General features: G+C 37.2%; 1 protein-coding gene and 1 pseudogene across 1 annotated transcript; one reads left to right on the top strand and one right to left on the bottom strand.

Annotated features, from left to right (window-relative positions):
* Positions 1-523: 523 nt before the first annotated feature.
* Positions 524-2,707, bottom strand: LOC113054464 (probable 28S rRNA (cytosine-C(5))-methyltransferase; annotated as a pseudogene).
* Positions 2,708-2,960: 253 nt separating this feature from the next.
* LOC113054463 (receptor-interacting serine/threonine-protein kinase 4-like) lies at positions 2,961-15,084 on the top strand. The gene is made up of 9 exons (XM_026220042.1): positions 2,961-2,978; positions 5,203-5,580; positions 9,114-9,405; positions 10,713-10,861; positions 10,963-11,012; positions 11,907-12,065; positions 12,286-12,398; positions 12,886-13,129; positions 13,545-15,084. The coding sequence occupies exons 2-9, from the start codon at positions 5,399-5,401 to the stop codon at positions 14,813-14,815; spliced, it is 2,460 nt and encodes an 819-aa protein (XP_026075827.1). The 5' UTR covers positions 2,961-2,978; positions 5,203-5,398; the 3' UTR covers positions 14,816-15,084.
* Positions 15,085-15,818: the final 734 nt, after the last annotated feature.

Raw genomic sequence — 15,818 nt, 5'->3', positions numbered from 1 at the left:
TAAAGAGGTGGGTTAGCGGAGAAGCTTTTTGTGCTTGTTTCTGTTTCTCTTCCTTTTCTTTGAGCTTGGATTTGTCTGTTGATCGATTGCAGTCTCTGTGTTTTCTTGTGCCTCATCAGATGGGACCAGATTGATGCATGTCCTGCTTTTCCTCACCGCTAGACTGCAACGTTCTGCTGTGACAATAACAAAACCAGTTAAAATAACCAAAATAACAACATTTAACCTATAATCAAAAAAATACATTTTGGTATTAAAATATTTAGGACAATATATTAATTGTAACATTTTCAGGACAATTCAGAAATTCTTACATAATGTGAAAAAAATGTAATTTAAATAATATATATTATATATAAGGTTCAGTAAGATTTTAAGCACAACTGTTTTCAACACTATCAGAATCATAAATGTTTCTTGAGCAGCAAATAATTTTAGAATGATTTCTAAAGGACCATGTGACACTATAGACTAAAGTAATTTTAATAGTAACTTAAATTTTTTTAAAAATTACCCCAATTGTTTGAACAATAGTGTATTCATTCATCTCTCCAGCATGGCCACAAAGAACCCATGAGTGCGTGTTTTTGCTGTGCTGGCATGAAGGCACTGGATGAAAGGCTCATGACGCCTCTCAGGCAGGTTTGGAAGAAAATGGACTAGTCCTGTACCTGAGGGAACTGCAGTGTGTGGTTGAGACAGTGCAGTTGAAATGTAGCCAGCACCTGCAGACGCCCGTCATCCTGCGGCTCTGAGACCTCATCCCCCAGACAAACCACCCCTGAGACAGACAATGATTCCTTTATACACAGCAACTGCCTGATCCACTGCAGGAGGGGTCCGGAAGAATATGCTGGACTTCCTTGGACTCTGAGCTCTGTGGATCTACTTTCAGAAAATCCTGATTGGCCAGCTGATGACATGTGACCCCCGGCCAAGGAGAAGAGTGCTCATAGTGGACAGACGTTTGGCATCAAGATCAATGGAGCAAGATAAAATGAGGTTCGACTCATGTCATGTTTTGCAAACTGTAGGTAGGTCTAGTATAATGTTCTATAATTTCCTGCAATATAATGTGTCCTGCTTTATAAAGGAAGTGATTGTGAAAGTCTGTTATTGCACTGAAAACCAGAAGATCTTGGAGTTAAAAATCACACAGAAATAAATGCCCTCCCAGGCAGAAAATGGAGATTCGGAAGTCAGAGACGAAGAAATGGGAAATTGTTAAAAATAAAAAATAAATCACTTTTAGTGCACTGTTAAAGAAATAGTTCAGGCAACATTCAGTCATCATTTCCTTTCCTTCATGTCATTCTAAAGCTATTCACTGAAGAAGTTACTCAAAATGTCTTGTGACATGCAGAGGACATCTTACCAACTTGCTATTCCTTGATAAAAAAATATTTTGGGAATGATGTCATTGATGATGTTGTCGATGACATCATCAAGAGTTGTTTTCAGAGTGTTCACCCACACATAGAGTGGAATTGCATCATCTGAAGAGATAGAACATAAAAATGAACCTTTCCAGAATCTACCAGTAGCAGAATATACAACGGTCTTAATATAAACAGTGCTGTTCAAAGGTTTTAGATCAGTAAGACTTTTATTGTTTTAAAGAAGTCTATTCTGCAAATCAAGGCTGCATTTATTTGACCAAAAATATAGACAAAATACCAATAATGTTGTTAAAAATTATTACCATTAAATATAACGGTTTTCTATTTTAATATAATTTTAAATGTAATTTATTCCTGTGATGCAAATTTAATTTTCAGCATCATTACTCCAGACTTCAGTGTCACACAATCCTTCAGAAATCACTTTTATATGCTGATTTATACCAATGTTGGAAACAGTTGTGCTGCTTAGTGTTTTTTAGAAAGTGTGATACTTTTTTCGGGATTATTTGATGAATAAAAGCTTTAAACGAAAAGCATTAATTAAAAAAAGACATTACAAATCTAACCGATCCCAAATTTTTGAAAGGCAGTGTGTGTGTGTGTGTGTGTGTGTGTGTGTGTGTGTATATATATATATATATATATATATATATATATATATATATATATATATATATATATATGATATCTCTGCGCCGAAGTAGCAGTGCTTCGCCTAAGCAGCAGTGCTTCGCCTGTGCTTCCCCATAATATAGTCCCAAGTCAATATCTGCCTAGGAAATCGCCTAGTGTTAATCTGGATCGCTATTTGTACTCATTGTGAATACGCAGGCCACAAGAAGTAATTAGGTGGTTTTTTTGGGTTTTTTTTTGATCACTTTTACTCAGGCCATGCTAGCTGGCAACAAAGGATTCCATTCATTGTGCTAAGCTAAGCTAACGCCGACCCAGTCAAACTAAAACAATGCATGCACTGACACAAAAATGCATTTGCCCACCTATCTAAATGTAGGAAATAATGTGAATAAGCCCTATTTCAAAAAACGGTGGAGTGTTCCTTTAAAACCACTACATTATATGTTATATACAAATAGTTGATGTTTACATTAGTGCAGCAGGATTTGATTTCGAGTGACATTTCTCTTGACTTTGATTCTTGCCAGAGCAGCTTGAAGTCTGGAGCGATGCTTCAACATCATCGTCTTCCAGGCGCCTCCACATTTCACCCCGTGACCGATGAGCAGGTCATTCCCCAGCACCTGGGACTTTGGTTACACACAGAGACACATCTAAGACGCACCGGAAACAGGTGAGGATAACATCCCAGCTGTCTACCTTAGCCAAATGAATCCAAAGTTTTGTGCTGACGATGATCTGCTTCAGAACTGATGAGTATTTCTATGTCTCACACACAAGCGCAAAGAGCTGCTTGATATTCTGATGAACAAACAAAAACAATGTTTTCTTAAGGGCGAAATGAACGAGAAGTTTATCGTAAACGTGACGTCATTTCCACCTGGTCACAACAGTTTAATCGAACCTAAGTGTTTCACAGACAGGTGTGAAGTAAACGAGGTACATATCACTTGTAAAACTACTGTATTTTATACCTGTATTTTACTGTACGCAGCTTAATATGGAATTTTGTTAAATTACGCCATATTTGCTATGTAAACAACAGTTACATCGTATGTGATTTATTTTTAGAATACTGAGGTACAAATATATCGGCACTTGAAATTTCCTCTCATAAACCAGTTTTCACTGCACCTTTTTTTCAGCTCCACTTTGCAATTTCTGCTGCTTTCATGTAAAGTGCCATGATATAAATTGTCACTTCAAACAACTTCAATCACGTGCATAGAACTAACTTTAATACCCATAACAAGTCAATTTCTCAAACTATTATGGAATAAATGCACTACCCACGTTTTTCATCTATGCCTGGTTAGTTTTCGCAACGTTTTTTCTCATTATGGAACGTCTTACGATAACAGTAGTACTAATAAATGTCCACTAGGGTGAGCCAAATACACTTTTTTAAAACTAATTGTTATTTGTAAAATCAAAGAGTGAATCTAATGTGATTCATAAATGTGATTAGTAAGATATAAAGATATGATATTCTAGAACCTGTCTCCAATCTGAACCATGTAGGTTTTCCTATTTGTTTTATTTAGAATTTTACATCTCCACCTAAACACATTCAAATTACTAATTACAAACCTGACCCTCTCTTATGCATCCATTCCAGATGCACAAAAACCCATCCCGATCATCAAGGTTTTTCTAAAAAATTATGAATGGATAGGCCAATACAAGGAGGTTGGTTTAGTCTCCTAAATGTTTATTTTGAATTATTACTAACAATATAAAAATATTCCTTTATAAAAATCATTAATGATCTCACATCAAAAAGAAGGTGGATATATGTAGAATTATATACTAAAAATAATTTTACTTACTAAAAAGTATGGACCATCAATCAGATGACAGAAAGCATGTAGTAGGTTAATAGTAGGTTTTTCAGCAAAGTTTTGATCATGTTGATAATTTAGAGGCCTTACAAATGCATGAATCAAATATGATACAGCAGACTTTATAAGTCAAATGTGTCCCTGGAGAACAAAACCAGTCTTAAGTGTCAGTTTTTTTTTTAAATTGAGATTTATACAGCATCTGAAAGTTGAATAAATAAGCTTTCCATTGATGTATGGTTTATTAGGATCATTTTTGACCGAGATACAACTATTGTAAATCTGGAATCCAAGGTTGTAAAAGTAATCAAAATACTGAGAAAATCGCCTTTAAAGTTGTCCAAATGAATTCTTAGCAATACATAATACTAATCAAAAATTAAGTTTTGATATATACATTTTTGATATATAAATCTAAATTTCTTTATGGAACATGATCTTACCTTAATGTCCTAATGAATTTTGGCATAAAAGAAAAATCGATAATTTGACCCTTACAATTTTTTTTGATTATTGCTAAAATTATACCCCAGCGATTTATGACTGGTTTTGTGCTCCAGGGTCACAAATATTACAAATATATTCCCATCACAGAAATACCACCTACATGGTTATAATAGATCTGAAAAGTACATGATGTGACTCACTTTTATGTGGACACTGCATGGGAACATTGTAGTTCAAGGTGATTTTGAAGGTCTGGTCGATGCAAATTCAAACAGGTTCAAGATTCTAGATTCAATTTTTTTTTCAACACATACACTATTATATAGAGCATATAGTAGTAGTAGTAGTAGTAGTAATAGCCCTTTATATATAATTTAGATATAACCATCAGTGAAATGTGAGTCCAGCAGTGAAATGTGAAGTCCATGTAAAATGAGTTTATGTTACCCTGAAGCTACGGCTAAACTATTATGTGTAGATTAACGTAAATTGAGTTCACGCATGCTTGAACCTTTTTTCCTTTTAGCTGTATCACATAACTAGGACATTGTTGAGTAATCCTAGAGAACTTGTGTATTTCTCCAGGGGGGTTAAGAGACTATTTTAACATTCTTGTGATCTCAGGTTATAAAGGTGTTGGGTGATAACCCAGCATTCCTTAAGCTTGGATAACCGTGTCAAATACAGTTCCCAGGCTTCATGAGCAGAAAGTTGAGAAGTTTGTAACTTCTGGCACTATATTAGATGCAGAGAAGTTGAAACAGTGGACAAACAGTGCTTTAGGGGTGTCACCAATGTCCTTTAGCTTATAAACGGGTACATGTGTGTCATAGGACTAGATTGGCCAATTGACTCTATGTCACCTTGTGTTCCAGGCTCAGGAAATGATGTCATTAGGCCCCTCCCACCCCTCACCTGAACAGAGGGGTAGGGCCAGACTGAAGCTGTCTGTACAGACAGGGGGGAAAAAAACAAGGAACCGTTCACAACCTGTTTGTCTTTGACGGAAAACATTTTTATGTGAAAACGAGAATCCAGATTGCACAGGATCTTATTAAACAACTTTAAAAAATGGACGTCCCAGAAAATTCCCCAGGGATTATGGGACTTCTGAAAACTTTTGAAGCTTCAGAGTTTGGGAGTTGGGAGAAGATTGGCTCCGGCGGCTTCGGACAGGTGTACAAAGTACGACATATGCAGTGGAAAACATGGTTGGCGATCAAGTGCCCTCCTAGCCTTCATTCAGATGACAAGTAAGTTAGTTTTGGGAGTATTTTACCTTTTCAGGCTTCTTGGAAGTGTGTTTAAAGTTTCGGGTAAGTGTGTGTGTTTGTCACCCACAGTCGCCTGAATGGCAAGAGAATTGTGTTTTTGTGACATGAAATCCCTAATTTGAGAATATGTCATACTGTCGTCTTGAGAATATGCTTTAAGATAAGTTATGACATTGATATCCACTGGTTTGTTTATTCATGATTTATTTTAAAATCCATGATTTATTTTAAATCAAAACTAATATACAGTATAACTGTTTATGTCCATGTGCATGTATTTTAGGTGAGTGTATGCTAATGTTCATGGGACTAAGTCTCTATTTTGTTTACATTATCATAAGTTATGCTTGTACGCAAAAAGACGCTGCCCCTCAACATGTTGTCAGGAAACAGCAATAATATACTGCCTCAAGCTATGATTATGACCCCCACCTCACTGAATACACACACAAAAACACATTAAGACTTGAATATGGCTCAACATAAAGACTTACGTTTACACTAAAGCATTTTAACTCTGTCCTGGCATGATAATGAGTGACTGTACATGAGCCTGTTTCCCAGTAACCCTCCTTACACAGAAATAACCAGAACTTTGGCGTGCACACAGATGTTGCAGTCACACGCGGAACATTTTACTACTGGTTATAGTTCTATAGGGTGATATACATGTAGAATATTTCAGATATTTTTTATTATGATGAAATGTTATTTATTTATTTATTTATTTGCAATGAATTATGGCAAATGGGGCCACTTAATGATACTGTGATTTAAAAATTAAACCGTCTATAAAAAATCGTTGATACTCTTTTATACCATTCGGTCTCTTATTCTCCTTAAGGCTGCATTTATTTAGTGAAAATACAGTAAAAACATTAATATTGTTCATGTTTTTCATTTTAATCTATTTTAAATGTAATTTATTTCTGTGATGCAGTCATTACCCCAGCCTTCAGTGTCACATGATCCTTCAGAAATGTGCTCAAGAAACATTTATTATTATTAACATTGTTGAAAACAGTTGTGCTGCTTAATAATTATGTGGAAACCATCTCAGGATTCATTTATTATTATTATTATTTAATATATAGAATAAAATAATCTAACTGACGACACACTTTTGAATGGTAGAGTGTGTATGTATATACGTATATAAATTCACCCACATATTTTAATCATAACCGTATGTTACTTTTTCCATTCTTCCTCATTCCACTTAATATTGAAAGTCTGTTAAATTGATTTAAAATGACTTATTATGTTCCAGAGTTGTTGACGATGCTTTGGTCTTAGTCAATAGTCAGCTTAGTAATAAGCACACATAACTGCTTTAGTTTAAACATTAGGAATTGCACTCTAGTATGACATGATATATAATCTAATGTGATATCTGATTTTCTTTGACCGTAAATGTTTCCGTGGCTTTGGATAAGAATGAATACAAGTGCATGTATTATTTTTTCCAGGTTAATTGTATTATGTGTGTCTTTTCTGGCCCTGTAATGTAGAATAGGCACTATAGATATTAGCACTTTGATATGTAATTGGACTTGTTCTGACAAAGGGATATGTCAACAGGTCATTAGTGCTGAAAGATTTGATCAGGCAAGGTTATCAGGGTCACATCAAGTGTGACAGACAGCTGTAATCTAGCACGTCCTCCTGCAAAACTTGCTTTTGAACTCTTCATGCAGATGTCACTTTACGTCACCAAGCTTGAGGAGGAAAAAAGAAAAGAATCTGATAGAAATCCAGTGAATGTTGTTCCATGTGGCCCTCACCACCACGGGAGGTTATCAGCAGCTAAGATCTGAAGGTACAAGAAATCGAATTTGCCTCCCCCATCTAAACAGGACGCAGACTTAAAAGCAGGCTTTGTCTTCCTGCGCTCCATCAGGCCTCTGCTTTTTTTTGCAGAGTTGCCGAACCGGTCGAACTGGATCAGTCCTTTTTTTATAGAAAAGAACAGCTTTTGTTGAGCTCAAAGGGGTGGCAGAACAGATCAGTGTGGGGTAGTAGAATGGGTAGTTTTAAACATTTACCTCCGAACTCCCTGTAAATCTTCCCTCTGCTTGCCTCCCACGTGTCCATCCTTGTGGAAATTACTGCACTGTTTCTTACCACACTATTAGGAATTATGCTTTCCCCTCAGCCTGCTTAAAACTGATTTATATAAACACCGTGTGTATTAAAATTGTATTATTTACTCTTTTTTTTGTTGTTGTTGTTGTTTAGAGTTAATCTTAAGTAGAAAATATCAACACTATAAGCATTTTTCAGTTGATTTTCTGTTTGATAATTAAGTGTATTAATGTTATTATTTACTCATTTAATGTTATATGTTATTATTAACTCATTTAATGTTTATTTTATTTTATTTTCTTGGAGTTATGCTTTTCCTCAACCTTCTTAAAACTGGTTTTATTTTAGGAGAAAATATCAACATTATGAAAAGGAAATTAATTAATTATTCATAGATTTTTATGAATTATTTTTAAAAACATTTGAATTTTTTATCATAATTTATTAGAAGTTTTGCATTCCCTGTGTATTTTGAATTGATCTTCTATGTGAAGAGTAAGTATACAAAAACTTAATTTATAATTTAATATATATATATAATTTACATGTGCATTATTTATCAGGAGTTATGCTTTCCCTCAGCTTTATTAAAACTAGTTTTCTTTCAGTAAATAATATAAAGTATATTAAAATGCATTTTATTTATATTCTTGAAAATATCATTTATTTAGAGCATGCTAAAATAGTTGGAGAACAGTGTGGCCACTTTGGCTTAAGTTTTGCCACCACATGATTAATAAAAATCATTTGACTAATAACGCAGACTTTTTGATATTGCCAATTTTTTTATATTTCTGCTTGATTTCTTGAGTGACATGCTTGAGAGATCTTTTGGCCTTTTCTTGGTGCTGTTAACTAAGCAAACAGATCGTAAACTTGGTAAGTTTATTTTAAAAAATGTGACCTCCACGACTGACATCTGTCTGATTAGTTACTATTAAAAGGGTTTGTGTAAGAACAAACTACAAAAGAGCCATTCATACAATCCCATGCCTATCAGTGTTTAAAGACTGGAATGTAATTAAAAAGATTAAGTCAGATAAATATACTGTAAACAGCATTATGAAAAACTCATAAACCTGTTTGTGAGTGCGTGAACGCTGCTTCAGATGCCCCTACTATATTTCATAAAGGAAATTTAGCCCAAAGCTAAAAAACATTGTGTTATTGCTCAGAAAATGCTTCCGGACAATATGAATGAGTCAGTGTGTGCTCAGGTCCAACGGGTTTTAGTACCTTCCCTTGTTTGTGTAGAAGCGTCTTTCTGTGATTTGTTGCTCTTTTTAATTGATGGGGTGTGTTGCTAGCTATCCAGCTGAAATCCAGCTGGATCCCTCCCATGTTATCACATTCCTTACAAAATAAATGGGATTTGCAATCCACGACAGCTGTGATATTATAACTGATTAGATAACTTTTTTGTTTAGGGAGCGTGCCGAACTTTTAGAGGAGGCCAAAAAGATGGAGGCGGCTAAGTTCCGCTACATCCTCCCTGTATACGGCATCTGCAGCGATCCGCAGGGACTGGTGATGGAATACATGGAGACGGGCTCTTTGGAAACCCTGCTGGCCTCGGAGCCACTGCCCTGGGAGCTGCGTTTCCGTATCATCCACGAGACGTCGGTGGGGATGAACTTCCTGCACTGCATGAACCCGCCCCTCCTTCATCTCGACCTCAAACCTGCCAACATCCTGCTGGACGCACACTACCACATCAAGGTGAGCCAGAGCGAGCCACGTCTGGTCATGATGAGGCCTCGACTCCTTTGCTGTTCTATTAAAAAGGTGGTGACCTTATTACTCACAGTTAAGAATTTCCAAGGAATCAATCTCAGATGATTTACTGCATTAAAGCTTCAACACAAATGATTCATCACTACCTGAGTAAACTGCCCTGCTTTGATCACGCAATAACAAAACACCTACAAGTTTTTTTGCACCTTTACATGTCCGTTATCTACAAAACAAACCCTCATGTTGTTCTAAATTTTCTTTTTTCTGTGGAACACATAAAAAAAAGAAAAATGACTTAATGGTATATTTAAAAAAAAAAAAATCCCTAAAAACATTTTTTTTGTGTGTTCTTTAATTCATTAAATGAATTGCTTTTTAAAATTAATTTATTTGTTTGTTTGGATGGATTTATTAATTTATTTATTTATTAGGAGTTAAGCTGAAACCCTTTGATAAAGAGATTATAAATTAATAATTAATTAATTTAATTAATTAAAAAAAAACACATTCGCTTGATCCTGGTTCACTGCAGGTAAACAAATAATTTTGAAACCCAATGGTTCCAATTTAAAATGTTTAATTTCAGTTTTAAATTTTATTTATTAGTAAAATTTAATTAGTGAATCCCTAGCATTTATTTTAAACTGTTTTAAGTATTTCTAAATGCCATAAGGGAAAAATTATGATGTTTGGATCAAATTAAAAGAAAACAAACAGCTACATTTGTCTAGATTATGTGTTTCACGTTCAGAAAAACATCCCGTCAGCGTGATGGATTTGAATCCTGATCTCGTGTGTTGACGACCGTGTCAGATCATGAAAATTCGTACGGATTTCCAAAGGAATGGGGGGAAGGGCACACCTTTCATTTTCTTTTTACAGTCTCCACATACCTTTCCAGAAAATTCCCTGAGGGTTGAAAAGCTTTCCCATGCTTTATCCCATTTATATCCAGCCTTCCCATAGATGAGTAAGCAGGTGTCACGAGGGATGGGTGGGAATCGTCGTGTCGGATTGAAAAGGCTGGATGTAAACACGCATCCGGACCAGTCTGAGCAAGCTAAAGCAAGGCAGTGTTAATGAAGGGCTGGCACACACACGCCTACATATGCGTGCACACATTTACAGTAAAATCAGGGCTTCCCCGCCTAACTGTAGGCGACATTGAACATGATTTTCTGGAAAAATCACTGTAAATAATGCTTGCATAAATCCTAACATGATTTTAAGAAGTGATAACATTAAAATATGAAGAATGAACCTTTGCTAATACTTTGTGTTTTTCATTTTAGATTTCTGACTTCGGTCTGGCGAGGTGGAATGGCTTTGCTAGGAACGACGATATTAGCCGTGACGGGTTTTGTGGCACCATCGCCTACCTTCCTCCAGAAAGGATCATTGAAAAAGACAGAATCTCTGACACTAAACACGATGTGTACAGGTCAGGCATTTTGGATTGCTGTCAATGTGTAAATTGTAACTACGATCAAATTGAAATATGGGTTGTCTGAACATATGTCTAACGCATATGTGTTGTTTCAGTTTTTCCATTGTTATCTGGGGAATCCTCGCTCAGAAAAAGCCATATCAAGGTAAGACAAGAAGTCAAAACTGACTCTGTAAAGTGTTTCTGGAAACTCTTATTTTTGTTTATCTTCACTATGGGTGGCATCAGATCCCGTAAAATTTTTTTTTTTTTGGCATTCATTTCAATCTTACTGAAGGAGTGTCTCTGTGGTTATCTGGTTGTGATTTCCAGGTAAATCTTTTTTTTTTCCAAGTAACCAGCAGTTACAAGAATTCAGTGTGAAAGAATGGAAAAACTATTTTTATTGTCAAGACAATTCTGGTTATGGTTGGAATCAGTGAATGGAATCAATCGGCTACCAAACAAACCTTCCAAAAGGAACGTAAATAATATCCTGATTTACAATGAAATCACAGGATATGAAATTATCTGGAGTTTTTTTTCTGGTTTAATGTAAATTATATTTTCAGGATCTTGTTGATTTTTTTTTTTCTTCAATGTCGTATAACTCTCCCAAAAATGTTTTATAAAGAAAATAAAAAATATTTTCAGTTAAGTTACTCTCCATGTTCACTAGTATAGTTTAATATAATGTTATAAAAATATCAGTATATTATTTACATTTCATTTAAATTGCAGTACTTACACATCACTGTACTGTAGATTTGTTGTATTTTGCTTAATTTGTGATAATTTTACCTAAAAAGCATAATATAAAAATAAAAAAATAATAATAAAAGAAGAAAAAAATTCAGGTCTGTTGATTTAAGGGAAATGCACTACAAAATTGTTTTACGAAAACATTTTTTTTTTTTTTTTTTGTAAGATTTTTTTTATAGATTTTGGTGGTAAAATATGACTTTGTGTGTTTCAGTCTGTTTAATTTGGAAACTCAGTTTAGTTTTTTGTTGCGTGGCAAATAAACTAATGTTATTTATTTGCTCTGTCGGTTTCACAGGAGAGAATAACATCCTGCACATAATGGTTAAGGTAGTGAAGGGCGTTCGTCCAGATCTCAGCCTCATTCCCCGCAGTCGTCCCCAGGCCTGCTCAGGGTTCCTGTACCTTATGCAGAAATGCTGGGCACATTCCCCTGAAGCCCGACCCAGTTTTCAAGGTAAGTGTCTCTCCCTTCGATCAAACCACTAATGTATGTGCTGAGTCACAAGAACCAGAGTTGCATTGCAACAGTGATATGACAGCAGATCCCAGGCAACCAGAACAATAAAGACACAATTAGCCTTTACTGTTCTTCAGTGCATTTCAGGAACTATTTCTATAAATACCAGTTTCCTTAAAAAAAAAACATTGAAAACATTGATCACTTGCTCCCACAGAGATCACATCAGAAGCTGAGGAGCTCTGCACCAAACCTCATGATGAGTCCAGAGCTTCTATTTCTTCAGAACCAGACTGTTCCCCTTGCCCTGCCCCAGCCTCCAGTGAACAGGTAATATCACTATGCATCGCTAGGCATGAATCTTAACTAATCTTGTTCCGTTATCACGCTTTTTCCAACAAGTTATGTTCATATGATTCATTTCGATTGACCTCCAGTGAGGTTTAGACTTCCTGTCCATCTGTTATTAGGCAACTCTTTGCTATTTGTTTGTTTTAGTCTAAGTACATAGTGTAAATGTTTTACCAAGATGACAGTCTTTCATCAGTAGGAGAGAATGCCACCAAACTGCATTGCTTTAACAGGACCCTTTTGTCATTTTCTGTGAGAGCGTATAACACAGTTTATTTTAGGAAGAATACACTGTCCTTCATCTGTCTGAATGTTACATATGTTAATTAAATCTTTGCATCTACAGTCAGTGATTTATTCATTTATATGGCTCCCTCCATTGCTTCTAAAATATTGAAATGTGGTTGCTAATTGTCATTGTTGATGAATGTTCTCTTACAAACAGTCTGTTCTACTTCACATACAGACAAACAACCAAATGCCAGTGAGGCCGAAGTCAGCCATGTTACCTGAGAAAGACTACAGCCTGTCCGAGCTGCTGTGTCAGATTGACTCCGGCTTGTCTCGCAGTTTTAGCAATGTCAAAGAAGAGTCCCTTGAGAGCAAAGACAACACCAGCAAGAGACTGTCAGGCATCTCCTCTGTGGACTCGGCTTTCTCATCCCAAGGCTCGATTACATTGTCCTTTGAGAAAGAAAATGCTGTAAATGGTAAGAGGAAACCACAGTAGCATCTTGCCACCTATTTTTTTGTTTGTTTTGTTGTTGTATGCATAAGGTTATTTGTTTTCTGTTTTGTTGCTTTTTGTTTTGATTTTATTTGTTTTTTTGCTTATTTTATTTATATTTTTTGTTGTTTGGTTTATTCATTTTGGTCTTTTTGTTGTGCTTTGATTTTGTTTGAGTGTTTTTTATTATTTAGTTTTCTGTTTTGTTTTGTTTTGAGTTGTTTTGTTTTTTGTTTTGTTACCTGGTTTTGGATTTGGTTTCGCAAATATTATCGATCAGTAGAGATATGTCGAGGGGTAACTCGCTGAATCTGAAAATCGTAAAAGTCTAATCACTGTGTCATAAAATAATTTTCACTCATTTTTATTGTTGTTCACTGTCTTTGTGTACAACTTAGAATCCAGTGAGTTACAGAGGAAGAAGCTTTGTGAAGCCATTCGCACTGAAGACATCGCCAAGCTAATGAAGATCCTCCAGCCTCAAGATGTTGACTTGCTCTTGGAGGGCGGCAGCAACCTGCTCCACTTCGCAGTGAGCCTGGCCAATGAGGAGGCAGTAAAGTTTCTGCTGCTTAGCAACTGCAACCCTAATTTGCCCAATATTCACGGAGCCACGCCCCTCCACCTGGCTGCCGAAAAGCGGCTGAAGGGAGTGTCTGACATTCTCCTGAGCCGCAAGACGACAAATGTCAACGCCAAGGATGAGGACCAGTACACACCTCTACACTTTGCAGCGCAGAACGGCGATGAAGCCCTGACCCGCTTACTCCTAGACCGAAATGCTTCCATTAACGAAATAGACGCTCAGGGCCGGACGCCGGCGCATATCGCCTGCCACCACGGACAGGAGAATGTGTTGAGGGTCTTGCTGAGTCGTGGAGCTGACATCCATGTGAAAGGTAAAGATGACTGGACAGCGCTACACCTTGCTGCCTGGAAAGGCCATTTGGGAATAGTGAAGCTCCTGGTGAAGCAGGCCGGTGCAGATATTGATGGTCAGACATCGGACGGGCGCACTCCGCTCCATCTGGCGTCTCAAAGAGGCCAGTACCGGGTGGCACGGATCCTGGTGGAGCTTGGCGCTAACGTGCATCTAACCTCTGATGGCCTCCACAGTCCGCTTCACGTGGCTGCGGAAACCGGCCACACCAGCACTTCAAGGCTGCTTGTGAAACACGGCGCCGATATTCACAGCCAAACCGCTAGCGGCTGCACCGCCCTGCACCTGGCCGCACAGAAAGGCCATCTGCCAACAGTTAAAATGCTTCTGGGAGGGGGTGCTGACCCTGAGAGCGTTAACCACGGTCTTCGCACGGCATGTCACCTGGCCGCTGAGAACGGCCACTGCGAGGTCCTCAAAGAGCTTCTGCAGAGCTGCCCCGACATCGCCAGTACCCAAGACCGGAATGGATTCACTCCGCTTCACCTGGCTGTACGCGGTGGCTACAAAGACGCCATCTGCGTCCTGCTCAAACGTGGTGCCGATGCTGCACCGCTGTCCCCGCAGCCCGCTGGAGAACATACGTTCGACTACACCTCGGAATCTGAGCCGGAGAGTCCGAATCCTTTCACCCCCACAAAACTCCAGAGGAAAGTGGTCGTTCTGAAACTCACCAGCCACAAAAACACTGACAGCTCACTGGTCCCTGGTGAATCGGCACTTTGTTGAGGGTCCTACTGTGGTTTGAACTCATGGACTCCAGGAACAAACCTTTGCCAATATGCTCATAGACACTTTCTCCCTCTTTTTTTTTTATTTCTACTTTATAAAAACTGACAGATGCTGAAAAAGAGGGACTTAATGTACATGTTGTAATTACTCGGTTATTGAAATATTGACATTTTCTCCAGCGTTTGGGCTCTTGTTGGCTTTCCCCCTTAATAATGGAGTTGTTTTGTAATTGGAAAGGCATTTATGTGTATGTATATATATATATATATATATATATATATATATATATATATATATATATATATATATCTGTACTGTAGATAGAGCCTGGATCTTGTTCTACCTTTAACTTCCTTTCATTTCCATGCCATGTTTATCCCTTGCTGTTGTTGATGTATGTCTTTGATTTCATCGTTTGCTTCTTCTTGTTACCCGAGTGATTGATGCAATGAAAGCAACCCCAAAATTGTTTAGACATTTCTATTGTAGCATATTAGAATAAGCTTACCCTATATCAGCCTAATATTGCACTTCAGAGCTATAATTTAAACAGAAATGACAACACTGTGGTGCCAGTTATGTAATTAAAGTGGTTCACTCAAATAAAGATGTGCATTTATAGAGCCATTTGGCTCATTCCATGGGAACATGCCCTCAGGAGGATCACAGGTGTGGGTAGACAGTGTAGGGGGGAGGGCTGTATCCCATGTACCCTCATGTTCAGACCATTGGCTCATTCCTGAGACCACTTTATCTTTTCATCACTCTGTAAAACCATTGCGCCAAGCCCTATTTTATGCCAAGGGGGGCATAGCCATCATTACCCTTCACTGTCTGGAACAGACAGCCTTGTAATTGCTAGGTCTTTAAACTTCTGTTGAACTCTGAGGCTTTTAGATGTGATTCTGTGATGTTGTTTTTAGAATCCATGCATTTGTATAAATGAACTCTTCTGTAGCAAACCAGTCAGTAATCCAATGCCAACACCTTTTTTAGGTTT

This window comes from Carassius auratus, chromosome 35, assembly GCF_003368295.1.
Source record: "Carassius auratus strain Wakin chromosome 35, ASM336829v1, whole genome shotgun sequence".
NCBI classification, from domain to species: domain Eukaryota; kingdom Metazoa; phylum Chordata; class Actinopteri; order Cypriniformes; family Cyprinidae; genus Carassius; species Carassius auratus.
The sequence above is the reverse complement of the archived record's forward strand: the minus strand, read 5'-3'. Positions and strand labels throughout refer to the sequence as shown.

Coding starts and splice junctions, on each gene's coding strand:
- LOC113054463 (XM_026220042.1), top strand. CDS start 5,399: ATGGACGTCCCAGAAAATTCCCCAGGGATTATGGGACTTCTGAAAACT. Junction 9,406..10,712: donor ACGCACACTACCACATCAAG/GTGAGCCAGAGC, acceptor TTTTCATTTTAG/ATTTCTGACTTCGGTCTGGC. Junction 11,013..11,906: donor TCAGAAAAAGCCATATCAAG/GTAAGACAAGAA, acceptor TCGGTTTCACAG/GAGAGAATAACATCCTGCAC.